Source organism: Porcisia hertigi, chromosome 14, assembly GCF_017918235.1.
Source record: "Porcisia hertigi strain C119 chromosome 14, whole genome shotgun sequence".
NCBI lineage: Eukaryota > Euglenozoa > Kinetoplastea > Trypanosomatida > Trypanosomatidae > Porcisia > Porcisia hertigi.
Window position 1 is genome coordinate 269349 of NC_090573.1, and position 26895 is coordinate 296243.

A 26895-nucleotide genomic window follows, 5' to 3' on the forward strand; every position below is an offset into this window, starting at 1 on the left:
ACGTAGGGGTAAAGAAAGAAAGTGAGGATTTTTTTTGTTGTGCAGAAAAGGAATCAAGAATGATGGCCGCCACACACACACACACACACACACTGGTCGAAACGGTGGGGAGACACACACGCAAACATACACTACGAGCGTATGAACACATGCATGCGGATATGCCAAATGTGTGCGCAAATGTTCTCTTCCACGCACATTCACCCGGTTACCCCCCCCCCACAGGCTTTCATGTTGTTCCCCCAGACTGAGGGTGTGAGGCGGGGGTAGCGAGGTGTCTTCCACCTTTGTTCGGTGCCACGCTCCGTGTGACTTTACCGCTCAAATACACCACCGGCATGAGTGCAGATGAACATTTCTTTGTTTTTGCTTCTTGAGGGGGAGAAAGAAGGGGGGCTGAAAACGTGTCCATTCATCCCCCCCTCCCCCTTCCCCGGTGCCACTGCCGCTGTCCTTCAGTGACTCTGCGCGTTACGTACGCGCGGTCTGGTGAGCAAGACAGAGTCTAGACATGATACTACGAGACCAAAAGAAAAAAGGAGAGGCCAAGATAACCTTTCCTGGCACCTGTTTCTCTTTCCAAGTACCCACATATACCCCCAGCCATAGTCGTAATGTACATGAATACGCAGAATTTGTATGTGCGTTTTGGGGGAGGGAGGAGGGGGTGGAGGTACGATTAAGGGGGGGGGGGAAGAGAACAATGTGACTCCTTTCGTGTCTCGAACATGGAGGTCGAGGCTGAGCCTGTGCCTTCCCTTCGATATCCTGCGTTCCTCCCGTACACACACACACACACACACACACACACACCCTCCCCCTCTCTCTGTATACAGAGATATTGCTTGCACTTCAAACACTCGTTGGCTCGCACGCGCGTAGAGATTGACGGGAATGGTGAGCGCAGCGCGGCGCGGCTTCTTCGCACGATTGCGGCAACCTCACTTTTCCCAACCCCTGTTCACAGCACCGCCTCTCTTTTTTTTTTTTACATCGATGAACTAGCCGTTGCTGCCGTTGCTGCCGCTGTCGCCGGCTGATCCTCTGCCGCTGCACCGTTTTCGTCCAAGTTGCCAGTTCTTTCTTGCGGCAAAGATTCCTGCTCTTGCTGATGTTCCTGTTGTGGCTCCTGCTGCTCCTGCTGCTTCTGTTGCTGTTGCTGCTGTCGGCGATGCAGGATTAGTCCACGTGCACCTCCCACTACAGGTCGCGATGCTGCGGCGGCGGCGGCGCCACCACCAGACGTGGCGAGATGGCGTTTGTGTTGTTTCTCTTTGGCGTAATTAATGGCAGCGATGCGTTGGCTCTCCAATCGCCGCACTTGTTGCCGTACCACCGCGGCTTGCCCCTCAGCGATCTGCACCTTGCGCTCCAAGTTCCTTACAGCCCTCTCCAGCTCGACCTCCTCTGCTTTTTGCGCCATGTACTCCTCAATCTTGGGCACCTTCACCGCCTCTTGCTGGGACTTGAGCGTCATGTGTTTCGACTCCGCCTGCGCGGCCTCCGTCGTCGCCGTCGAGATCTCTTTTCCGCAGCGCGACAAATATTCTGAGCGGCTCTTCGCCTCGCGCTTCAGCCGCGCCTGCTCGCTCACCAGCTCGTTAAGCTGACCCATAAGTCGGTTCAGCTGCTGGACCGTACGCGTTGACGTGCCCTTCAGTTCTGCGAGCTCATTGTTCTTGGTCTCCATGCGCTCGCTCAACTGTTTTTGCTCGATACGCAGCTGCTCCATATCCACTGCTTGGAACGCCTCACCGGCGATGCGACGCTCCCGCACCAGTTGCTGTGCACGCGCAATGCCTTGCTCCGCCGCCTGGCACTGGACATTCAGCTTGTCAAGGTAGTTCACCTGGGTGCTGTACCGACGCTCTAGGTAGCGCAACAGCTCGTCCGCTGTCACCGCGGCGCTGATATCGGACGCTTCCTCCGTGTCGACCTCGGCGTCCCCGCAGTGCATCACCTCTCGCTCAAACTGAATCCTCTCTAGGCGGAGCTCCTGCCGACGTCGAATGGCCTCTTCGACGGTGGCGATGAGCACCTCGTACACACCCTCCATCTCTTTAGCCGCCTTCTCCTCTTGGATGCGCAGCCGTTCTGGCTCCTGCCGCAACAGTGCGGCCTTGTCGTCTACTCGCATAAAAGCCTCGGCTTCAGCGAGTGAGCGGCGACGGTAACTTCGACCCCGTCTGGTGGCTCCGCCGGCTGTGCTGCCACCTATCTCGGTCGCACTACCACCACCAGTGGGGCGCAGGGTTCCCATGTTGAGCTCATAGTCACCGCCGAGCAGAGTCACGGTGACGTCTACAGGCGAGGGAGCTCCCCCTGTGGGGTCCGTGACGGCATCAGCCTCAAGCGGATCGAGCCCACCAGTCGTTGGCACAGGGATGTTGACCGAATTTGCAGCGGTGCCACCACCAGGACGCCGCTGCTGCAGTGCCTGCGCGTGGACGCCGAGGACGAGCGTCTCCTCTTGGAGCGCCGAGACCTCGTTTGAGAGCTCTGTCACAGCCTCGTTGATGTCCTCCAAGTCGAGCCCCGCCGCTTCGTCCGCGAAGACTTCGGCGGAGGGGTACCCACGAGTGTAAAACGAGACGATGAGTGAATTGAAATCCTCCACAGCGGCACCGAGGACTGTGCTGATGCTGCCATTCCGTGGTCGATTGCCTACGCTGATGCTGCTGGCGCGTACTGTGCTGTGAAACGAATGGCTTGCCTCGAGGTCCATCGTGTACTACGGTCGATGTTGGTCGCTGCTGTTCGCATGCTCATCATAGAACAAAACTCGCGGATCCAAAAAAAGAAATATATATATATATATATGTAATATAGAGAAGTGGTTCGCGGTATTGTGTGTAACGAAGAAGAGGGGAGGGGAGGAGAGGTAAGCCAGAGAAGAGAGTGGAGGAGACAAATTGTGGCAACTGCATATGAGCGCACACTATCTTGCGTACGCCACAGGAGAGAGAGAGAGAGACGCACCGGCCATCTTTGGAGTGTCTGTGAGCTCGTGACGTAAAAGGAGATGGGGTGAGTAAGGAAGGAACTCCACATCACTCCCTCTACACACAAAAAACAAAGCAAGGTGACAGCATCACTAATAAAAAACGCTCGTGTCATTGACAGACGCACGTCCCCTTGGCCCCCCCCAAAAAAAAAAAAATATTCCATTCCCTCATAGCAGCTAAAGTAGCAGCAGCAGCAGCAGCACCAAAAAGACACTTGACTGACCGCTCACATAGGGAGGGGAAGACAGGAACACGGCCACGGTTCACAGCGAGGTGAAAGTACACATGTTTTCACTGTGTGCATGCTCTTTTTTTTTGATCACATTGTAGGGTCGCGCAGCTACTCTTTCCTCCCCCTTCCCTTCCTCCGCGTCGCATTTGGCTGCTGCACGCGCTCTTCCTTGTTGTTCATGCGAAAGCCACGGTGGCACCGTGGAAAGCGGGCAGGGGCGGGGAGAGGAGACTCCGAAGGCGTAACTCCAGACAACGAGCGCTTGAGCGATGTAAATAAGCACGAGAGGCATCATACATAGAAAGGGGGAAAAGCAAAACCTCACGAACACACACACACACACACACGCCGCCAAGTGCACACACACACACACACACAGAAGCCGAAGTGAAGGCCTCGATCAGGGGCAGAGAGAAAAAAAGAGGGAAACGGCGAGAGTACCAACCGAAGCGCTAACAGCACATAACAGCCAACAACTATCCTCTCGCACGAGGTGCCAACAAAAAAACCGTTTTTCTTCAGAGAAGCGACGTAAAGAACAACAAGAAAATAGAGTCGTAATCAAAGCGGGGGAAAAAACGACCAACATGTTATGGCGTGCATGTGTGTGTGTTCCTGTTGTCGTTGTTTTCTTTCTTGATTGTTTTTGCTTCACCCCCATCCACCCCCCCCCACCCCACCCCACCCCACCTCGCCCCCTCTTTCCTCCGCTAAATTAATGATTTTGACGTACAAGTACAAGCAGGTTAGACGTCGTCGCGTCTCTTCTTTTACTATCGAAAAGGTCCGTAGGCCAATGGAGCCCCACGCACAAGAGGAAATAAAAACGGGTTGGGGGAGGGGGGAGGGAAGAGGGGAGGGGAGGGGTCACGTCAAGTCGGGTCACCCACCCACCCACGTACTCCATTCTTCTTCACCCTTTTCTGCAGGGATGGTGGTATGTACGTACGCAGGTGAGTATGTGTGTGCATATCTACACTCATCTATAACTAAATAAACAGATATACAGATATATAGTGTGTGTGTGTGTTATAAAGAGGTACACCCACACACAGACAGACACAGACAGACACACGGGAGTTTATACAAACACATATACACCAATGTATTCGTGTAGACGCATGCATAAAGATATACAGAGAGAAAGAAATGGTGACAGCCCCTCCCGCCTCCCTCTACGTGCACGTCAGCATTTTCTTGAAGCCCCTCCCCCCCCCCTTGAAAAAAAAACATGCACAGTGAGATGAATAAACCAAGATGCGCACAAAGCATAATATATATATATATACAAAGCCCGTAAAGCGAAGGTGAAAAGGGGAGGGGACCGCGATAGAGGTTTGGAGGCGGATGCGGAAGGAGCATCGTTATTCCTTTACTCTGTACACAAAGCGTGCGCTCTCCTATTTTTAGGCCTTGTCATGCGGCTGGGGCTGTGGTACCTTCGTGGGCGGTGGACTGGCCGCCTCCTCTGCAACGCCACCACTGCTCCTACCCAGGACTGACGACGGTGCTGCAACTGAGCGGGATTTGAGAGCACGGATTGGCTCTAGAAAAGGGTGCTGGATCGCTTGCTGGCAACTGACGCGCTTCCGTGGATCGTATTGGAGCAGCTTGAGAATGAAGTCGCAAAAGATTTGGTAGGTGGCCTCGTCGTGACCCGGTTGACCAGCACGACAGCCTCGCGGGCCGCCCTTGTGCACACCGAGAATTTCTTCGAGACAGAGCGGCGCGCAGTCGTTGCTACTGTTGGTCCTCGCAGCCGCTGCTGAGCCCTCGCCCTCCGCCCGGGGGGCCCGCAGAAAAAAGGGAGAGCCAACGGCGTGTCCTGGCGCGCTTGACATTGGAGTGAGTGTCACCGGTGTATCCGCCGCTGGACTAGTCCCGGCGGTGGCAACACCATGTGCCGACTCGTCGCCGCCACTGTTGCAGGAGGGATCTAAGGGACAGGTATAATAAAGCTGCGTCCGTTTGGGACTTGCTGCGATCATGTAGTCGGGCAGGGGACCGAGGATCGAGGTGAAGTAGGCGATCATGTCCCCTTCGTTTTTGCCTGGAAAGAGAGGCACACCCGTGTGCATTTCCACCAGGAAGCAGCCGAGGGACCAGCGATCGATCGCCGTCGTGTAGCCAAGCTCTAGAATGACCTCAGGACTTCGGTAATAGCGTGACTGGATGTACTTGGGCATGAGGATGTCCCCCTCATCGTGACTGCCCGCACCAGCACCAGCAGCAGCAGCAGCAGCACCAACCCTCTCCCCAATACCAGCACCTTTAGCTGCTCGTTCTGGGGCAACACTCGTCGCCGCCGCGTCGACAGAGACGGTAGTCACCTCTCCAGTAATCTGGTGCCGCTGTTGTTGTCCTTTGATCGGCGACTGTGGCACATCACCACCACCACCACCACCATCGGCAGCTGGGGTGGACTTGACCCCGTCACTACCACCACCAACAGACGTATCCCACGGTGGCCCTGGCGAGCTGCTCGGTGACGTCGACGGCAGCACCACCTGCGCTGGCGGAGGAGTCCACTGGGATTGCTGCTGATAAAACGCGGAGCCGAAGTCGATCACGCGCACTTCGCTTCGACTCGGATCGCGCAGCAGTACATTCTCCGGTTTCAGGTCACAGTGAATGATGGGCGGCTGGTGCTGCTCCAATACAAGGAGTACCTTGATCATCTGATAAGCGAACTTGCGGGTTAGGTCGAGGCTGACGCCGTTATACTTTGTCAACGTGATGAGCCGATAGAGGCTGAAGCTGAGTGGCTCAAAGACCAGCACCATGTGACCCATCCACAAGAACACTTTTCGAATCTGCACCACGAGGTTTTGCAGCTCTGGGTCACTATTGAGGTGCGCCACCACCTGCGCCTCGAACAAGCCCTGACGCTTAAAGTAGGGGCCGCTACGAATGATCTTGACGGCAACAGACTCGTTGTATTTTTGATCCACACAGTGGACCACCGTGCCAAAACTGCCCTTGCCGATCACTTCCTTCACCACATACCGCTCTGCGATCACCTCACCCGGGCACGGCAGGTAGTGCCCAGTGGAATCCTCGTATTGGTGGGCCGCGTACTTGGCCGGCGCCGTCAAGCGCAGCTGGCGCTCCTGGTAGAAGAGAGTGTTGATGGCTTCGTAGACGGCCATGATGTTCTGCGAGAGGGCCACAGTCGGCCGCTCCTCGCCATTTTGGCGCATGAGCCGTGCACTCGTGGCAAAAACAGGCGCGGCAGCGCCACTCGTTGCGCATTGCGGCTTTTGTGGAGGTGACACAGCTCTTGCTGTCATTGAGGTGGCGGCGCCGGATACACAGCGTGCTGGTGGCATAATCGACGCACTGTTGGCTGTTCCAGTGCCGCTGCCACCGCTTCCCGGCACTGTTGCCACTGAAGCAGAAGCTAGCACGGCTGCTGTGGTGGTGCGCGGCGAGTATGCGCCACTGCTTCCTCCTTTGCGAGCTGGCTGGCTGGCGTGACTGGAGACGAGCGGTGCGCTGCTGCTCGCCGAAAGAACGGCCCCTGGCGCTGCTGGAGGCGGCGGCGGCGGCGGCGGCGGCGGTTGTGGTGAAGGCCATGACGAGGACGTCAGCCCGCCAAGACTGTCCTGTAGGGTCGAGGGTGCAGCTGCGACTTTAGTGGAGGCGGTCTCCTGTGATGAAGACGCTGCCAGGTGCACCGATGGGATAGTTGCCGAGGGATCATCACGCGGTCGATTTTGCACTTGCTGTGCTTTCGACGTCTGATGCTTGGGGCCGGGGGAACCAGTGTAGCGAGTGCCACTGCCACCGCCACCGCTACGCCGCCGTCGAACAGTGGATCTACCTGCCCCGCTCGCACCACGCCAGTAGGCGTAGCTGTTGCTTACGGGTACAGTCCCGCTCGTCATGGGGAGATGCGAAGCGGAACCTGTGGGCAGGTCAACCCCCACAGTAGGCGGTGGTGGAGGCGCAGCGAAGTGTGAGCTACCCAACAAAGAAGAGGCAGCGGTGGAAGGGTCGTTAATACCAGCACCCCGCGCCATCGTCGTCGTTGGCGGAGGCTGTTGTGGTGGTGGTGGTCGTGACTGCTGCGCATGATAATGGTGGTGTCGTACAGGCAAATGTCCAGAAACGGACTGGCCATAGGTGGCACTACCGCCTGCCCCACCTGACTGCCGGTATCCATTGCTGTCGGCCATTGGATCCACGTATCTGGGTCCAAGGGTAGCGCTCGATGAGGATGCCACCGATGAAGCAGGACCTACGGTTCCAGGCACCGTCTTGCCATCCAATCGAAGTGAGGGTGAAGATGATGTACATAACGCTGGCTGTTGTGTGTGCCGCTGCAGAGTTGAAGGCTGACGGCCACCTGCCCCACCCTTGCCGCTGGAGCCACTAGCCGCCCCCCCTTGCAGCTGGTGATACGCCATCTCTGCACAGAGAGAGAGAGAGAGACACACACACAGCGGCACACGAAATGTCGCTTCCGCCTATCTCCGTTACACAAGAATGACTCTAATGAAAAAAAAAGAGGGTAGTGGTGGTGGTGGAGAGAGGAGAGCGCAGGGGAAAGATGGATTAGAACAGGATTCTTTTTTTTAATGATATATACCAATTGATGGGTGCAATGGGAAGCAGAATCATCAACCACACAGAAGCAAACACGGATTCGTACGTATGAAGAAGGAAACCCCCAGGATGAAGAAAGGCAAGCGATGGGTGTTTGCAGAGGCAGCGAAGCAGCACTAGGCGAAAAAAAAAGGAGAAGGGGAGGGGAGGGGAGGGGGGCGGTGCGAGGAGGGGGGGAGGGCGGTGCGGGGACGTTTGTATGTGCAGGCGTGAAGGTAACGTGTGTATGCGTGTATGTGGACTTATATGCTGAACGGTGATGCGTACTTCTCTACGAGACAATGGGAAGATAGAAAAGAAGGTGTGATGTGGTGGTGGTGGGGGGGGGGGGGAAGGAAGCAGTCGAAGCAAAACTAAGACAAAAAGAAATATACAGGCACAGGGAACAAGCAAGCACTGAAGCGAATCATCGAGGAAGGGAGAGAACGGGGGGGTCTCTATAACTCTCCACCTCTCTGTCTCCACCCTCGTTCCTTCTTCTATATATGAATATATATATATATATGTGTGTGTGTAGGGGATAGAGGGGGGGGGGGAGGAGATGGGAGAGGGCGTATGGTCGTATGCAGAAGTAGCGCTGCAGGGTAGGGGCTAGATAGGCCTGCCCCCCTCGAAAAAAAAAAAAACTGCACTCGAAGACCCTTTAATTGCGCCAGAAAAACGATGAGAAAAAAAATGCGAAGATGGAAGAGGAGGTGCAAGAAAAGCGACAAATATGTGTATGGGTGTGTGTTATCAGGGGTGTGTCGACCGTGTCAAACAGACACACATGTGCGCACATACACCACCTAACGTGTGCCCTCGGCGATCGTGATCGAGACCGCCGTCGTCATGGAAAAAAAAAGAGAGGGGAAAAAAGAGAAAAGACGGGAGTTTCGCGGGTAAAGAGGGAGAGACTCGCCTGCACTATACACGTGCACACACGTCAAAGGCAACACAGATGTTGTATTGCGTGGAAGAGGGGATTTGTCTCTGCGCATCACGTTCGTTTTACTCACCCCCACCCCTCCAACGACACCCCGCCCCTCATGCTCCACAGGGAGGGAGGGGGGTGGCTGTACACTTTTCCAAGCCTTTTAACCTCCTTGGGGTCCGTGAGTTCATCCCTTGAACCCACATGCATAGGCGGACATATATATGTATATATATATATACATGTGTACTTGTTATTTATAGAGGGAGAGACACCATGTGGATACAGAGAACGAAGGCTAAAAAAGGGGGGGTACTTCCGTCGTCTGCACACATTGTGTGTTCTCAAATATAAACACATATACATATATAATTAGCAGCAGCGGCAGCAGCGTAGGGACGGTGCCACAATGAAAAAGGGATGGGGGTCCCCCCATCCCAAGAGGATGGCAAGCGTGAACTTATACCAGTCGATCCGACATTACCTCCTCCCTCCCTCCCTCTCCCCTTAACAAACGAACAAAAACAAAAAGAAATGCGCACATCCCCATTCGACACCATCCCATTTAATCGACCTAAGCATATAAATACAAATATTATCATTATAAAACCTCCACTGAACACACACGTGCAGCGTGCGCTGCCCCCGGCAGCGAATTCCCCCGTAAGAGGGGGAGGGGGGAGGGGAAGGGGGGGGGGGACATACCAACAAAGTGTCCTGAAAACATCAACCTCACATCGGAGATGTGACAACCACTAGAGAATACACGCATACCCCCTCCCCCCATTAGACCAAAGCACATCAGGGAAAGAACAAAGTGAGAGAGAACCACAAACACACAAGCATACACGCACACGCACACATACACATATACATATACATACATATATATATATATATATTTATCTGTATATCTTAAAGCAACAACAACAACAAAAAAGGGCAGCACAGCAGCACGAGGCAATACTCTCCTGTACACACAAGGGATGCGCAAGAGAGCGGGAGAGAATGTGTATGTGTGACGAAGATCCATACTTGTCACAGTAACAGAGCTGGAAAAGAACAGTGGAACAAAAACTTTCTTTGCCCAGTCGTGCCCCGGAAGCCTCTGCCCCATGACGATCGTCTTTTTTTTTCATGATCGAAAACCCCCTTTTACCCCACTCTGTGACGTTTCATGGCCATTCTCCTCCATCGTACGCAGCAGAGTGTACTGTCACTGATACTCTCTTCGCGCTACCTCGGTCGTGAGGGGCTGAGACGACACGCGGCGCATCATGTCCTCCGCTTTCTGGCGTGCCAGGCGGTGCGCGATGCGGTCGTGGCCAGTCACAGAAATGTCCTGACGATCCACAAGGTCCTGCAGCATCTTTGTTTCACTCCACTCCTTCGTGCTCTGGTCCGTCCTCTTGCGCTGTTCAACCTCGCTAGGGATGCCGACTGGATTCGCTGCGCGGTGCGTGTCACCCGCATTGCGACGACCGGTATTCATCTCACCGGAGCCGTCATCGTCTTTTATGGGAACCCGCATACCAAATTCGCGCTCTTGCCTGTATCGCGTGTGCTTGTTATCCTCGTCACTGCCGCCACCGTCGTTCCTGGGAATGTCGATCTCCCCTTCACTCCTGTCGGCGTCGATGCCATCGTTCTCATCATCGACACCAGGAACCGCATTACTCGACTCCCACAGTGTCGTCTGTCTGTTGCGGCCATGTATATCGCTGCGGGCGCAGGCGGAAGGGTTGTGCGGGTGATGCGCCGCCACCAAGTACTGCTTCTCCGCAGGAACACGGTCTGTGTACTCGGACCCGAGTAGGAAGCTCTCAATGAAACTGTCTTGCATGTGAAAGAAGCGTTGCAGCTCCGGGTCTTTGAGCACTTTGTCCGTAACGTATATTTTTGCAAGTTGCCGCCGCAAGATCGACTCCTCTACGCTGCCGCTCGTGATAAGGCGATAGACACATACTTCTCTCTTCTGGCCAATACGCCAGGCCCTCTCGCGCGCTTGTACATCCGTGATCGGGTTCCAGTCCGGGTCGAAGATCACGACGCGGTCCGCACCGATGAGGTTGACGCCAATGCCACCGACACGCGTCGTCAAGAGAGCAACAAATATGGACTCATCTTCGTTGAAGCGATCCATCAACTCCTGCCTATAGTGGCCGTTTGTCGCACCATCCATGCGAATGTAGCTGTAGCCTTGCTCCTCGCACATGTTCTCGATGATGTCGAGCATCATGCGAGTTTGCGAGAAGACCAGGACGCGGTGGCCAAACAACTTCCACTCCTTTAGCATCATGAGCAGCGCATTCAGTTTGCCGCTGCCACGGAGGTTGACCGGGTTGTTGCTGCGAAAGCAACGCTGCTGACCAGCCGCCTGTGTAGCCGAGCCAGATGGCGGCTTCACCGCTCCGCCACGACGGCCAAGCAGCATGCGTTCCTCCTCGTCTGCACCCTGCTGCACAGCGTATAGGTCGGCGTGGTTGCAGATTTGCCGCAGTTGGTTCATGACGCGGAACGACTCCAGCCGTACGGCGCTGTTGTTTCGACGAGACGCAAAATTGAGTCGCGGTCCCGCCACATGCAAAGAACCGCTGCTATCACGTCCGTCGCGGTCGAGGCCCCCATTGCGTGAGCCATACATCATGGCCTGCGCAAAGAGTCGCTGCGTGGCTGGCGAGCACAGCACCTGGAGGTACTGGTCGAGCTGCTCGTCTGTGAGCGGCACTCGCAGGATACGCTCGTACTTGGGGGGCAGCAACGTGTTCACCTGCCGCTTCAGCCGACGAAGCAGGTACGGGGCAATATGAGCCTGCAGCGTTTTCGCACACTCGACGGCGGTTGCCAGGGAAAGTGGACTCGCACGCACGTTGCGGCTCTGGGCGATTGGTGTTTCGAACTCTTCAATAAAGCGGTGCATCGTGCCGAGGAGACCGGGGCGCACAAAGTCAAACAAACACCACAATTCCTTCAGCGAGTTTTGGATGGGGCTGCCGCTCAAAATCAAGCGGTGTGGCGTCGTAAAAGACTTGGCTGCGAGTGTCGCGCCAGCTTCTGGGTTGCTGATCTTGTGGCCCTCGTCGAGAACGACGTACTGGAAACCAGTCCGTTGCAAAAGTTGGCAGTGCACGCGCATGGCTGCGTACGTTGTGATGACAACAGCTGGCGTGCCGTGAACAGACTCCAGCAGTGAGTCGCGGGTCGTGTCGCTACCGCTGCACTCGTGCATGACACAAGAGCGCACGTAGGGGGCCCAGCGATGCAGCTCCGCCAGCCACTGACGAAGCACCGTCAACGGAGCGACAATCAGCACGGGTCCGCGCAGCATACCCGAGTGGTGCAACGCATTGATCATCACCGCCACCTGGATCGTCTTGCCGAGACCCATCTCATCGCCGAGGATGCCGCCAGTGCGGCGGGAATGTAAAGTGAGAAGCCACAAAAGACCCTCTCGCTGATAATCAAGTAGGCGGTTATAAATAGCGGCATCCATGCGCACTCCCGGCAGCAACGTCACCTCCTCCACCTCCAGTACTAACTCCCCACTCTCCGAAATGCCCGTTGAGGATACAGATCCGGCGTGCCCTTGGTGCTGCTGCTGATGGCTCTGTGACAGGCACGGCGCCGGCGCGCCGCTAAGGTGGGGGGTGCTACCGCTAGTGAGGTCAGTTGAGACCTGGCTCACCATGGCGGCCACCGCCAGGTCGTCAACGTTCTCCATCAGTGCGTCCACGTCAATTACGTTGTACTGCCCACCTTCGAGATACTCAACCCCCCCAGGCGCCTCCGCAAGGTGACAGTCATGCTCATTACCCTCTGAAACTTCTTTTTGAACTTGAGACTGGACTCCGACAACCGCGGCAGCGTCGCTGACACCCGGTTCTGTCTTCACTCGATATACGTGATTGTTAGGCTCACGTTCTGTCTTCAGTGGCGCATCACTCGGTTTTGTAATCGAGGCTGGCTGCGACTGCGAAGGCGTGCCATCGCAGCTGCACATGGCTGCGAGCCGCCGTTGATGGTTTGCCACGGCCTCTAGTCGCTCTCGTTTGGCGACACGCTCAATATAGTGTTCGACTTCTGAGTCGTCTTGGTAGCGGCGGTGCTTCGAGCGGATGTCTGCACGTGTCACCTGCACCCGGTTCATCGAGGGCAACACGTCGCCACCGCTGTAGTCGGTCTGCGTGATGCCCTTCAGGTGATTCGGTACTCGATAAAACACACGCGTCGTGGTCGTGGTGGCCGGAGACGGTTTGGCAACGCGTTCCCCGGGCAGTGCCCCAAGTGATCCCACGCTACCCATGACTGGAGGAGTGCCACTACTGCCGGTGGTCACCAGACTTGTTTTCCCACTTGTACTTGTGCGTTGGAATACAAAGGAAGAAGAGGATGCAAGCGGAACGGGTCGACTGGTAGCGCTTCTCGAACGCACGACAGTCACGGTCTCTGCTGTCTTTGAATGCGCTGCAGATCGGGTAGATGCTGCGGCGCGCTGTGCATCCGCCTCTTCTTGCTCAAGCCGTTTGGCCTTGGCGAGCCGCTCAGCTTGGCGCCGGTCAACATCCTTTTGAGTTTGTCGCAGAGCCGCGTCGACGCGCTTGAGCTCGCGCTCCGCTGCATTGAGCTGGAACTGAATGTCCGACACGCGTCGCGGAGACGACGAGGCCGGGTCAGTTGACGCGTGCTGCGCATCACCCAGAAACCCAAAGGACTCCTGCGCAGCCGCCAACTGCGCCTCGCTTAGCTCCTGTTGCAGCTCGCTTACAGCGTGCTCCGCCCTTTCCAGCTCACGCCAGCACTTATTGAGGTGCTCCTCGTCCTCAAGGGCGGCGCGCGAGGATTGGGCGACGACACGCGCCACCACTTCCATGCGCATCTCTTCCTCATCTTGGAAAACACCGAGCTGCTGCTGTTGCTGCTGCAATGACGCCAAATCATCGGTCATGTTGCTGCTGCACCTAATAATTGTTTTTTTTTGCTACGTATGTGTGTGTGTGTGTGTGAGTATTGGGGAGGGGGGGGGCCGTATATCACGTCACGATGGCGTGACGTGGCGTGGCTATACGTGTACGTAACAACGTGCGTGAGTGCGTTCGCAGAGATCCATTCAAGAAAAGTGGCGGCCAGAGCTTACAAGCACACACACTCGACTACTACACCGATATGAGCACGTACATATGAGCTGGCTCACGCGTCCGCAAGAAGGACAAGAAGAGCACAAGCCCAGGAACGAAGGCGCCAAACAAAGATCCAGAAACGAGAACGACCAGTAAACAGCACGAATAACGGTTTGACGAAGCGATATACAAAGCGGGACAGGGTCTGCTAATAGGCACAGGGGTGGGTGGGTTAGATATGTGCACACAGATGCGCTTCACGTACCCGGAACACCATCTCTCACTCTGGGCGACGCACAGGGATGGCGTTTGGCCGTCCGAAGAAAAAGGGAAGGAGAGAGAGGGACGCAGCGTGACGGAGTCGATATCTGCCCCAGCCCACTGCATCTCTCACGTACGTTGCACGGCATCATTTATGGCGCGAAGCAGGAAGGCATGGGTGCACGGAGGGAGGGGGAAGGTCGACGAACGAAGGGAAGTCAGTGAGTCATCTCGTCGAATAATTCCTTCGTTATTATGGCGACAGCGGTACGTCTCCCCCCTCGTCCACATGTACACACACACACACACACATACACACGCCGAGTCAGTGAAAAAGAAAAAGTCGTTTACACGACATAGAGAAGTTCATCTCGGTGTGTGTGTGTGTGTGTGTGTGTGTGTACATGTAGAGAAGGGAGAGGGGGGAGAGGCAGTGGTGCTCGATTCCCTATCGAGTTTCACATGTTGTTTATGTTTCCCCGTTAATTTTTTTTTCAAAGAAGGGCGGTGGTCCTAGTGAAGCGGTTTCTTTGGGCGGGGGAGGGGGGAAGAGCGTCGTCGTGAACGGGGATATTACACAAACACACAGACAGACAGCGAGAAGAGCGGAAGAGGGGCAAAAGAATAAAAATAGAAAAAGGGGGAGGAATAGAATGAAAGATGCGTGGGTGTAGAGAACAACAAGCAGCAACACACACCCCACACGAGAAATAAGAGGGGGGAGGGGGGGAGGAGGAGGGGGGGGGGGCAATGCCGTTGCACTATAAATATATATAGAAATCTCTTCTTTTGCCGACATACATAACGTTCCATCCGCCGCCCGTTTGGCGCAATCGTGCCGTAATGGAGAGTAGACAAGTGGCTGGGCTCTTGCAGGTGGCTCTCCTCCCCCCTCCCTTTACCTGCACATTACATATACATGTATAGGCATATACATCTACAGAGCGTGAAACCGTCGAGAGGGCCACCCGCTGCGGGAGGGAAGGGGAAAGACTGAGGGGGACATGCCGTTTAGAAGACACACCGCAAGGAATTGGTCTCCTTACCATCTACACATCAACCCTCTTTTTCTCACGGCCACGTTGCCCCCCCCCCTCACTCCCTTCCCCTCTCTCCATCCATCCTGGTGGCCCTCAGCTGTAGCAACCGTATGAGCCCCTTAGAAATCTAGAGACAGGGAGGCGGCGATGTCGCAGAAGAAGCAAAGGGAGAGGGTCAAGCCTACGAGCATGTTCTCACCACTACCCCCTCTCCCTCTACTATGCCTTCGGAATGGGGTTGGCCTCGAAGCTGATCCTGAAGCCGTTCGGCTCTCCCTCGATGAACATCTCCGTTGCCATCGACTCAATGTGCAGTTCGCATTTGAACTCGCCCGACTCCTCGTCCTTGTGCATAGTGGTGTTCCCGAGCGCCTCGATCTTGCTGTCCTTGCCGAACGCGGCCTTCACCGTCATCTTGTAGTTTGTGGTATCGTTGTAGAAGGCCCACTTGTGCTCGTCATCGTTCACGATGCGGAACAGCAGACCGTTGCCGTTGTCCTTGAAGCACTTCAAAACCGTGCTGCCCTTGTAGGTGGGCTCGCCGTTCTCGAACTTGATATCCGACATGATCGCGTGTGGTGGATTGGGTGGATGAATGAGAGGGGGATGGAGGGGGAAGTGGTGATTGTGTGTTCGGCTGCGCTCGGATGTACTAAAGCAAGCAGAGAAGGGAGCGTGTATCAGCTCACGATGATTCTTGTACACACATAGGTAAAAAAGAAAAAGCGGAAGGAGAGACGGCAAACAACGCTCGTGTGTTCATATGCGCGTATGAAGGGGAGGGGAGGATATGGCCATCACAACGGAGGTGAAGAGATGAGAAGACGAAAAAGAGCGCATATAGGGTTGATTGAGGTTCAGGGACGGTGGGGTGGGTGACAAAGCCAAGACGACACACACACACACACACACACACACAAAGGGGATAAACTCGCGCTTGCCGCGCCCCTCCTGTGATTTTTTTTTGGTATTGCTGTTGTTCGTAGTTGATTTCTTTTGATTTTCAGTTTGTTGAGAAGTTTGTAACTACATGTCACTGGAGAGAGAGAGAGAAAAAAGAGGACACCGAGATAAAAGAGGTGCAGGGAGCGAAAAAGGGGGAAAAAGGGGGAAAAAGGGGGGGGCGGTCTTCTGTGTTCGAAGAAACTAATCCAAGCACCACCCAAAAAAAAAAGGGACCAGGGGAGGGGGACATGACAATGCGCAGCGAGGACGACGATGTGTGTAATGGGAAGAGCGGGAGGAAGCAAGGGGATAGGAGGGGGAGAGGGGGGGGGGGGCAAAAACAGGAGGGAGGGGAGAAAGAGATGTTCACCCCTCACAAGCACACGACCTGCTCTGCCCATTCACACATATACACACAAGCACCACCCTGCCTACCCACGTGTATACACACACACACACACACACACACACACCGTCCTGCTTTCAGGGAGGAAAGATAGTCGGGAGAAGAAAAAAAAGCCAATGAAATGAGGGTAAAAGATATGATATATACACCACATGTGGCAACGAGGGGTTGACCAAGAAAGAGAGCGGCAGCACACAACGACTCCAGACACGCAAAAAGGAGGGAGGAGGGGTGAAAAGAGGCCACCGGATGAGAAAAGGAGGAGCACTTTGGGGTTCGTATCGGCGCTGCCATCAAAATCTCCCAACCATCGCGCTCTCGATCCTCCGGATAAAAGTCATATATTTGTATGCGAGAAAGAGCAACAGAGAGAGGGGGGGGGGAAGGGTTGGGTTTGACGAAAGGGGGTGACGAGAGACCGACCCCCCCCCCTCTCTCTCTCTCTCGCCTGGAATGTGTGGAAGGAAAGGCGGGAGAATGGAGCAAGGCCCCCTTCTTCCCCCATGGGAGAGTGCAAGCAATAGCGCGTGTGGGGAGGGGGAGAGAGACAAAAAAAAAAGAAGGAAGCGAAAGGGGGGTGGGGGCCAATGGTGGGCAAAAGAGCGTTGAACTTGACATGGACAACGATATTAGACACACCACCACCACCACCACCAACACACACACACACACCATCGAGACCCCCTGTTTTACTCTTCATTTTTCTGCTCAGTTATCCCTCCCCCTCAGTCTCTCTCTCGCTTTGCTAAACTTGATTTTGAGTGTCTGCAGCTTCTACTCTACCCCCTCCCCCCACCCACCCACCCCCCTCATGCGTTTGAGTGTACGTGCGTTGTAGGAGTCGTTACCTCCTCTAACTGGGCGTGGTTTTTCTTTCCTCCTGACAGTCCGAAGAACCCTGTCCCTCTATTATGCCTTCGGAATGGGGTTGGCCTCGAAGCTGATCTTGAAGCCGTTCGGCTCTCCCTCGATGAACATCTCCGTTGCCAGCGGCTCAATGTGCAGTTCGCATTTGAACTCGCCCGACTCCTCGTCCTTGTGCATAGTGGTGTTCCCGAGCGCCTCGATCTTGCTGTCCTTGCCGAACGCGACCTTCACCGTCATCTTGTAGTTTGTGGTATCGTTGTAGAAGGCCCACTTGTGCTCGTCATCGTTCACGATGCGGAACAGCAGACCGTTGCCGTTGTCCTTGAAGCACTTCAATACCGTGCTGCCCTTGTAGGTGGGCTCGCCGTTCTCGAACTTGATATCCGACATGATTGCGGGTGGTGGGGGGTGGATTGGGTGGATGAATAGATGAATGAGGGGGGGGGGGGGAAGGGAATGGAGAGCGAATAGGAGAAAATGACGGAGAGTGGCGGGATGTAGTGGTGATGTCGCTAATGGCGTGAAGAACCCTGCGCAATTCGGAGACGTTGGTGTTGACGTGCCGTGTGCATGTGTGTGTGTGTGTGTGTGTGTGTGTGTACAGTGCACCCAAACATAGGCGCAAGAGAAAACAAAGAGAGGGGGGGGGAGTAGAATGACGGCGATGAATGTTGAGGTTAAGAGGCACTAGTCGAACGATGAGCAGGCATGTCGCGAAGAGAATTGGCATGAGAACGACGATTATTAAAGGGTCGATCGCGGTGCGGCGGGGACAAATGGCAAAAAAGGGGTTTCCCGAACGAAATACCACGCGAGAAATTGTCAAAGGACAGAGTTGGGGGGAGGAGGGAGGGGGGGAAGAGGAGGAAATACGGCGATGACGATACGCGTAGGATAATAAGCGGCGAGGACTCACCCTCACCCCTCACCCCCCCACGCCCTTTCACTTCACGTCCTCTATTATCCCCCCCCCGCCCCACTCCTCCCCCTCTCTCACTCATGCTCGCAAGGAGCCCCAGGGCTGAATAAGCAGGAGGAGAAGGGGGCATGTGGCCCGCGACGAACAGCTCCGCGGCACATACAATTTTCCGAAGCCAGTTGACCGATGTCCTCTCTCTCGTTCTGCGTGTGTGTATGTGAGTGTGTGTGTGTGTGTGGGTGTGGGTGTGTGAGAGAGAGAAAGCATCGTTGTGTGTTCCCTCTCCCCTCCTCCTTTTTTTGTTGCGATTTGTAAAGGATTGAGAAGAGTTGCCGTGGAGATCATGACGATGGCGCACACACACACACACACAAAAAAATGCAATCCGCTATATTCGTTTGTTTCCCGGGGAGAGGTGAGAAGGGAGGGGTGAAAAAGTAAAGAGCACCCCTCCGTCTGTCAACATGTATTCCCTCCTCCCTCCCTCCCCCCTTTTTTCCCTTCGTTGTAGTGTGCGAGAGGGAGTGAGGGGTGGGCGGTGGTGCTGTTGCTACTGCTCCTGTGGGGGGAGGGCAAAAAAAGGAGGAAGCAAAGAGTGGGAGGTCCGTTCGCAGCCATGCGCATTAGCACGAACAAGCCCTGCTCATCTGCTGCTCTCCTTGCTTTCGCCGGTGAGGGCCCCCAGCGACGACTTCGGGCTCAACGTTTCCCGCAAGGACAGCGGAAGGTCCGCCATTAGGGTGTCATAATCCTGCCGCGACACCGCGTGCAACTCCTCCTCCAAAATGTTAGTCCTCCCCGCGTCCCATTCGTCATCAGACAATGTAGTCGCTAATGGCGGGCGCTGGATGAGCTGGATGCGTGCCAAGTGCTTCTTCACCGACTCTGCATCTGGATACACAACAATGAAGTACTGGGGGTACTGCTCTACCAGGTCGATCAGGTGGTGATGCTGGAGGCGTATCGTCTCGCGTGCACCGTACGGAAGGCGACTAAAGAGATCAATTGAGGTGCGCGACCGCCCTTGCGGCAGATCAGTGGCCAGCATATGTAGTAGCTCATCGACGGTGTAGGTGCTACGCAGCCGTCCGTCTGGCAGTGGCAATCCGGGGCGCATCACGCGTAAGTTATTGCGCACACGAAACTCGAACAGCTGCACCTTGGCTGGTGCGTTACGGAACAGCCTGACCGGATCCACAGGGAGAAAGTCGGTGATCGCTGGCGGCAACGCCTGTAAGAGGCTGCGGAGCCCAATGTGTCGTGTGGGAGGCAAATATCGCAGCATTGTGTCCAATAGCACTTCCGGATTCGTGTAAGGGGAGTTGGGATTGGCAGCCACAGCCATACGACGACGGATCCGCTGACCTGTCGAGCGGTTCCGCTTCGTCGACGCGAGCTCCAGCCGCTCCTCGGGCGAGAGACTACTGCGCTCATGGCTAATGGCGTGCTCCTCGCACATGACAGCAAGGTCGGCTGAGGCTAACCAGCAAGGGAATCCATTCGGGTCCAACTCACCGGCACCCATACCAGGCATCGCCATCGATGACGGTGCGTCGAACTCCATATCAGTGGATAACGGCACCACCTCCACCGCAAACCCGGCGCCGCGGTGCGTTGGCACCATCGGCGGCGGAGTCAGAGTCGGCGAACACGCTTTGCCTAACGCAGAGGACTCCACGGAAGCTGCGAGAACTTCTCGCGGTCTGTCCTGCTCACGCTCCTGCGCAACGGCGTGCACGAGTAGCGGTGCGGATGAATGTGGTGTCGCCGAAAGCGACGACGCAACCGCGTCGACGGAGGAGCGGCGGCTGGCAGCCGACACGACAGAAAGCCGAAAGACGTGCTCGTGTTGATACAAAAACCGTCGCAGCGTGCCGAAGTAGGCGATAATGCGACGTTTTGCGCTATCGCTGATCCGGTCCGCGAGTCCTGCTTCCATCTCCGACACGAACACGAGTCCGCGAGTCTGCAGAAAGCGCTTCACCTCCGCTAGCTCACGCGGCAGTGGCGTTGTCTCCGCACGCAGTGAGCGCACCGGTGGAAAGCAAAGGCAAACAGCGCCGCCGTGCTGTGCCGAAAACTGAACTCTATGCTGCTGCTGCGCAAAGTACATCAGGGTGGAGTGCTGAGAAAATGGCAGCAGCGCTGTCTTCAGTGTGGGCGAGGCGTGCTCGACAACGTCGTAGAGCGACATCCATTGATATGGGCGAGAGAAGCGCGGCAGAAACGAGTAGAACAAATACGGATCCGGCTCATAAGCGGCGATGCACTGACGCACCTCATTAATCTGGCCATCTGCCGCCCCAGGCGCAGTGTCAGGCGCTGCCGACTTCACATCATCGCCGCACAGCTCGTCATCTTTGTCGCCGTCATTCGCTGCAGCCCGCGCGTCGCAGTCAATGGCAACACGCGCTGTGGACCTCTCTGGAGTGAAGCCCTCACCGTCTTTTCCCCCATGAAACCGCACGTACGTCACCTTCGCCAACTCCACCACCTCCAGCGTCATTGTCTCGCCAAATACGCGGCGGATGTGCTCCACCGTGTACCCATAAGGCAGCTGCTTCAGCAACGCCTCCACCGGCACAAAATGCGTTGATAGCATGCCTGCCAGCATCAAGGGGCTGAACGAGGTGGGGGCCGAGTGATAGCGAGTCCCTGCCGTGGTCATGGCTGGTGGCGGTGGAGGCTCGAAGGTCTCGCCAAAGTAAGGCAGATAAGCGTCGGTGCTGCACGGGCATTCCCTCGCAGAGGGTGAGGAGAAGGCCGTCTTGACCACAGACAACCGCCGCTCGATCTCCGCGAGCTTTTCACGATTCTTTGACAAAACTGAGGTTCGGCTAGCCACTCTGTGAGTCACACGTGGCGGGCAGCATAGATCAACGTAGCTGAAGCCACTCGCGGTGCCAACAGCTCCTCCGGCATTGGTGGGGCCCTGTGCAGCAGTACACTCCATATTTGCAAGGTTTTTGTCGAGTTGTGCGCGCTCCTCCGGCGTCAGTGGCGCGTATAAAGTAGAAAATGTGCGTCCCGCTTCCTCAGCCGACGACGCGACAGTAACATACAGGTTATCGAAGGACACGTAAATGCCGTGTGCTCGAATGCTGCTGCGGCCGTTGACATGGGATGACAGCTCATCGATCAAATTCTCCTCGGCGACAGCAAGCAGCAGCTCCTGCAGCGTTCCAGAAAACCTCTGCAGGAACTTGCGGCGTCGCTGGGCGTTTGAGCTTTCTGCTCTCATCCTAGCCGAAACGACCCTCGCATTCTTCTGCGAGGACAACTCGTCCGCTGATCGGCTGGCTCCCTTTTCAGTCCCAGCAGTCGCGGACACTTCAGCGGCCAATGATGTCGCCTTGTTCGCAGAGATGGCGACGCGCCACGGCGAGTCGAACACGGGAGTTGTGGCGTCGTCCACTGTGAAAAGCGTGTAGAGCGAGCTTATTGAGATGCACATTGGTGCACGCGGAATGCACTCCACTAAGCGTTCCCACAGCTCCTCGTCTCCTGCGCTAACCGCCGCCCTCACCGGAGTCGACGAACGCAGAGGGGACGGCTTGACAAGTTCATGACGAGTAGGGCTCGGGCACTGCCATTCCTGCGAATGCCGCGTAGCGTAGCGCATAGCAGATGTAGTGAACTGAGACCGCGATATGAGCAACGGCGACGAAGGGCATCGCCGGTGTGCTGCTATAGGCCTCTGAGTGGCGCCCAACCACCGGGTTGATCGTCGTGGTAGCAGTGGCGGTGCGTGCATGATTAGATGCTCTACATCCTGAGCTTTGCCTTCCACAGCCGGCAAATGTGTCGTCGTCACAGAGCTCAAATCGGAATAAATGGGAGGGGGAGAACACTTGAGCCAACAGCGGCTAACGTGCCTTGTATTTAGAAGAGAAACGGTAGAGAAGGAAAGAGGGATGAGCGGTGCGCGCATGCACGCACATACACACCCACGTAAGCCTCACTTTGAGGTCAAAGACAGGGGGGGAGAGGGGAGGGAGGGGAGGGAGGGGAGATGTTGCCGTACATGCAGCCTTCTGGCCTCCTGCCCAAAGGGGCGGGGGTTGGGTGGGGTTGGGTGGGGTTGGAACCACAACCACGGGAGTCAGAAACATTTACAGTAGAGCATTCACACAGGCTCAATATGGATAAGCATCCCGCGCACCCTTTATCGTAGTTTCTGCACGCCTATGTGTGTGTACAAACTTTGATAAGCGCTTCCCCCCCCCCTCCCTCCCCATCCCACCCCACCCCTCCACACACACACACACACACACACCATCACAATCACCACCACCGGCAATCGAAAGTTTGTTTTGGTTTGTTTTTTTATTGAGGGGAGGAGGGTTAAACTTCAACTAGTTCAAAAAAGAGGCGATGCGAGGGAAGGGGAGGGGGGAGGGAGGGAGACACAAGCCACATACCCGCTCTCTCTTCGACTTCTCCGCGTCCTTTGTCTCTTGTATACCTGCGTGGCGAGTCCCATCGTCAGCATGCGCGCAGGTGTACAAGATAGCGAGGGGAGGGGGAGACTCCGTGTTGTCTATGGGAATGTGTTGTCACAGAGAAGTAGCAGCAGCAGCAGTGGCGGGAAAGAAAGAGGGCGTTGCTCGACCCCCGGCCGCATTGGGGAAGGGGTGTTATCTCATCGACATCCCCCTTGGTACTCCACCGCCCTACCTCCGCCTTTTCTTTTGGTGAGTGCTTCCCCTCTTGCCAACGGCTGCAGGAGTGTGACACAGGCGAGAGGGGGGGGGATGGGATGGGATGGGACAGGTGGTGAATTCAGATGACGTGCGGGGGTGCTGCACATATTTACTCATGGAGGAGGGGGGGTAAAAGTGTGCGACATTGTCTCCGCCTCCCCCTCCACAGACTCCTCGCTGACCTTCTTCAGCCCTTCTAATACGTGCTCGAGCCGCGTTGCGAAGCGTAGCAGCAGCGTATTCTGCGTGTATGCGACACGAATGGCGTCAACAAGTGACTGAGCCATGGGGTTCACCTCCATCAGAACTGAGGCGTCGTCGTAGAGGTACCGCTCCAGCTCCTGCTCCACCTCACGGTGCAGGCGCGGCACAGTGGCTGGCAGGGAGAGGAGGACGGCCTCATCCGTGTGGCTGACGATGCGGTTGCAGACAACTGATGCGCTTACCTTCCGCAGTTGCTCATACTCCTCCTCTGTTAGGATAGGGTCAAGCAAGGCAGTGTTGAAGGCATGCGCAGCCGACATCGGGTCGTCAGTTACGGATGCCCGCTCCGAGTTTGTTAAGGGCGATGATGATGTAGTGGTGAACATTGGCGGATTCTCTGTTTCGGTGCACCTCCGTAGCTGCGTATCGACCGTGCAGACTTCTTCTTCTTGTATGGGGTTGGTGAGGCTATGCGGCAGTGCATGAGGTGCAGGAAGCAGCCAACCGGCCTGCACCACGCCGCGTAGCCGAGCACAGCGGAAGGGTAAGACATCGTTAAGATACGACTGCAGGGCAGTGTATGTGGCGTCGACGGGAAGATGGGATGCTTGAGCGGGAGCCGTCGCAGCGCCTACGGAACGACGTAACCGCGATGACCGCGACGTTGGAGAAGAACATTGCGAAGCGCGTCGCTGCCGCTGCCCATCCGTTACTTCTGTCCTCATGCCCTCATCAGCCTCCTCACCTGCCAGGCTGCCCTCGGGCTCCTGCTCGTCGCCGCCGCCGCCGAACTCGCCACCGCTATCGGACTGTGCAGATGCCTCGCTTTCGACAACCTCGTCAGTGTCGTTGCGATGTGCTTGTGCATCTGCTGCAACGCTCTCTGCGGCACTCTTGAGCACTGCCACACGGCCCCTGCGCTTGTCGCCAGTGATGACATGCGCTCGGGAAGCACTGCGCGCACGTTTCTGCGACCCTGTCACTCCTGCAGCGGCCCGAGCGGAATGCTGCGATAGCGACGCCGCGTCATCAACTGCAGCGACAGAGCTCAGAGTCCCGAGGACCTCCTCGGATGCTTTGCGTACCGTGGCCTCAGCGGTCCGCCACGCAGCGGGGTCTACGCTCGGAAGCGGCTGAAGCTGGACTGTGAACGCGCGCCGAGGCGGACGACACGGCAAGCGTAAACAAGGACCTCCACCAAGGTGTACGGACGCCTCCTCGGTGGCGCCGCGGCCAGTGGAGTCCCGTGCCTCCACCGCTTCCATCCATTTTGAACTTCCATCGAAGCGGGCTTCGTCGTCGCGGTCGTAAAACGCAAACACAGCGCGCTGCAGTGCCAGTGCGGTGCTCGCCGCCAAAGCGAGGTAGCGGTTCGCCGCCTGCTGATACGGTACATTGGTCTTCTGTTCTTGCTGGAGCAGTCGTGCCAGACAGGCGCGTCGGTGAACCTCAGCGTTGTGAGCAAACCACGAGTTTGGGGTTGTGAGCATCGTGAGCCGCTGCTGAGCAGTGGCGGTGGACCCCAGTGATGGTGGTGTGGCAGGGGCATCCGATACAAGTGCCTCTGAGTCACCAAACACGGTAGCGGGGATGGGGGTGGAAGAGCCCTGCAAAGATGGTTGCATCGGCGGCGGCGGCGACGGCTGTGACGACAGAAACGACGCCGAGGGCCCGCCGTCTTTGTCAGTGACAGTGCTCAACGCCCGCGGCAACGGCGCTGGAGTTGCGCCGGCATCATGCGCAGGCACTGCAGCCTCAGCTGGCTGAAGTAAGGCATAACGGTCGAAGGAGGCCACAAAAGGGTGCACGTTACGCGAAACAGCTGCCGTCGAAGCACACCGATCCACACCGTTGCCGCCACTGTCAGTGGTCGCCTTCTTTTTGCCCCTGCCCCCACGGGTGGTGCGCGCCGATGGCGACGGCGCAGGGGGCGACGCGCCTGGCAGGGGCGATCCCTCCATCTGAAAAGCGACCAGCAGTCGCTGTCGCCGCTGCTGCAGAATTCCAGCAGTGACACGGTGGTACTCGGCGCACACCTCTTCTACAGACGGTGTCCACTCCACATATTCGCCTTGACTCACCTCACGGCCGCTCTCTGACCATCGCCAGCGGTCGACCAACACGATCGGGTTACCAAATCGCTCCCACAGCTGCACCAGGTAGCACGATGAAGCGTACGTGAAGCGCGTTGATGGGGGTGGTGGCGGTGCAATCGAGTCGTACTCGCTCTCAGTGAAAGTAAAGAACGCCAGCGGCGATGAAGCCGAGATGGGGTTGCCCAATATCGAGCGTGTTAAAGAGGTGGAGGAGCGAGAACCATCATCATGGGTGCCGCCGCCTTTCGCCCCATGCATTTCCTCAGCCCCCGCCCTGCGCACGAGAACATCAGCTGAGGCAGCCATCAAGAAAGCTGGCAGGGACGCAGTGGAGTGCGTGTTGTTGTAACACATCTGCAACCCGCTGGCATATAAGCGAGTTGAGTCGTTTTCCCCCTCGCTAGTCAGCACCGCTGCAGCCTGCTCTCGGGCACGCCGCGTGACCATCTCCGTCCACACAGCGTGGGCCAGCGCGTTGGCCTGCGACACATCGTCCACCCGCTTCCAACGTTGTCCGATGCACCACATCGAAGACGGGGACGCCGACGAGGTTGACGGCACGGCGCTTTGGTGTGTTGCCTCCAAGAGCCGCCAGGAACGACGGACGTGCGGGGCAGCCAATAACCCACCACCGCCGCTGTGCTCATATTCAGTAACACCGCGCTGAACCACAGATGATAGTGACGCACACCATGGCGGCACCGCGTCCCGCAGGGCCGTCGCGACCGTCGACGTCGACAATCCTCCATTTACGGCAGTCCGCTCTGTGAGGGATGCGGCCGGCAGGGCTCGCTGCCCGAACATGTCCGGCAGACGAGAGGAGGCGCCACCTCCGATCCTGTAATCAGAGGCTGCTACATTTCCAGTGTGGGGAGAAAATGGAGAGAACGTAACGCCGTCATGTAACGCGAATCGACGCTGGTCTTCGAGTAGCGACTGTACCTGCGTCCTCGTTGCGCGGCGCCGACCTCGAATAGACTCGGTGGCCCCATTCGTGGTATCGGCGTTGGTGGGGTCTATTCGAAGATTCTCGGAAAACTGCGCGTCTCCTTTGAGTTCGGTTGCGAGGAGTGAGGCAGCCACATTGCTGCCACCGCGCTCCATGTTTGCGTGTTTGTTGTTGTTTCGCTCGCTTCCCTTTTGTGTATCTCAAAAAAAAAGGGGGGGTAGATTGGGGGTGATGGGGATAGAGAGGCGCTTGCACTGTGGCTTGTGGGCTCGGGGTAGAAGATAAATGAGGGGAAAAGAAGTCAGAGATCGGGCCCAAGCAAACCGCCGCCCACCCCCCACGCCCTTCAGAGGTACCGTCGAGGGTTGAGTGTGTGCGTGTGTGTGTGTATGCACGTAGGTGGTGGTGGTGGTGATCGTAACAGCAGACGCACATGCTCTTTCCCCCCTCCTCCCCATTCCCCTTCTTCGTCAGCCACAGAGCGTGAAAGAAGGTAATGGCACTCCTACACAAACGTACAAGACCCCCAAATTATGCAGGGGCTACTGTGCCGAAAGTACGTCCGGCACGGCAGCAGAAACATGAGTGAGTACGTTGGGGCGTAGGACGAGAGGGCGACAGCCAAAAGAG

General features: G+C 56.5%; 7 protein-coding genes across 7 annotated transcripts; all 7 read right to left on the bottom strand.

Moving 5' to 3' along the window:
- Positions 1–679: 679 nt before the first annotated feature.
- JKF63_06726 (uncharacterized protein) lies at positions 680–2725 on the bottom strand (the record flags this gene model as incomplete). The annotated part of the gene is made up of 1 exon (XM_067902675.1): positions 680–2725. One exon carries the CDS (start codon positions 2723–2725, stop codon positions 989–991), a length of 1737 nt encoding a protein of 578 aa, XP_067758568.1. The 3' UTR covers positions 680–988.
- A 1918-nt stretch (positions 2726–4643) lies between these two features.
- JKF63_06727 (uncharacterized protein) lies at positions 4644–7646 on the bottom strand (the record flags this gene model as incomplete). Its single annotated transcript, XM_067902676.1, has 1 exon — positions 4644–7646. The coding sequence occupies one exon, from the start codon at positions 7644–7646 to the stop codon at positions 4644–4646; it is 3003 nt and encodes a 1000-aa protein (XP_067758569.1).
- A 2328-nt stretch (positions 7647–9974) lies between these two features.
- JKF63_06728 (uncharacterized protein) lies at positions 9975–13703 on the bottom strand (the record flags this gene model as incomplete). Its single annotated transcript, XM_067902677.1, has 1 exon — positions 9975–13703. One exon carries the CDS (start codon positions 13701–13703, stop codon positions 9975–9977), a length of 3729 nt encoding a protein of 1242 aa, XP_067758570.1.
- A 1692-nt stretch (positions 13704–15395) lies between these two features.
- JKF63_06729 (uncharacterized protein) lies at positions 15396–15743 on the bottom strand (the record flags this gene model as incomplete). The annotated part of the gene is made up of 1 exon (XM_067902678.1): positions 15396–15743. One exon carries the CDS (start codon positions 15741–15743, stop codon positions 15396–15398), a length of 348 nt encoding a protein of 115 aa, XP_067758571.1.
- A 1693-nt stretch (positions 15744–17436) lies between these two features.
- JKF63_06730 (uncharacterized protein) lies at positions 17437–17784 on the bottom strand (the record flags this gene model as incomplete). Its single annotated transcript, XM_067902679.1, has 1 exon — positions 17437–17784. One exon carries the CDS (start codon positions 17782–17784, stop codon positions 17437–17439), a length of 348 nt encoding a protein of 115 aa, XP_067758572.1.
- A 1172-nt stretch (positions 17785–18956) lies between these two features.
- On the bottom strand, positions 18957–22067 carry JKF63_06731 (uncharacterized protein; the record flags this gene model as incomplete). Its single annotated transcript, XM_067902680.1, has 1 exon — positions 18957–22067. The coding sequence occupies one exon, from the start codon at positions 22065–22067 to the stop codon at positions 18957–18959; it is 3111 nt and encodes a 1036-aa protein (XP_067758573.1).
- A 1062-nt stretch (positions 22068–23129) lies between these two features.
- JKF63_06732 (uncharacterized protein) lies at positions 23130–26420 on the bottom strand (the record flags this gene model as incomplete). Its single annotated transcript, XM_067902681.1, has 1 exon — positions 23130–26420. One exon carries the CDS (start codon positions 26418–26420, stop codon positions 23130–23132), a length of 3291 nt encoding a protein of 1096 aa, XP_067758574.1.
- Between the last annotated feature and the right edge of the window lie 475 nt (positions 26421–26895).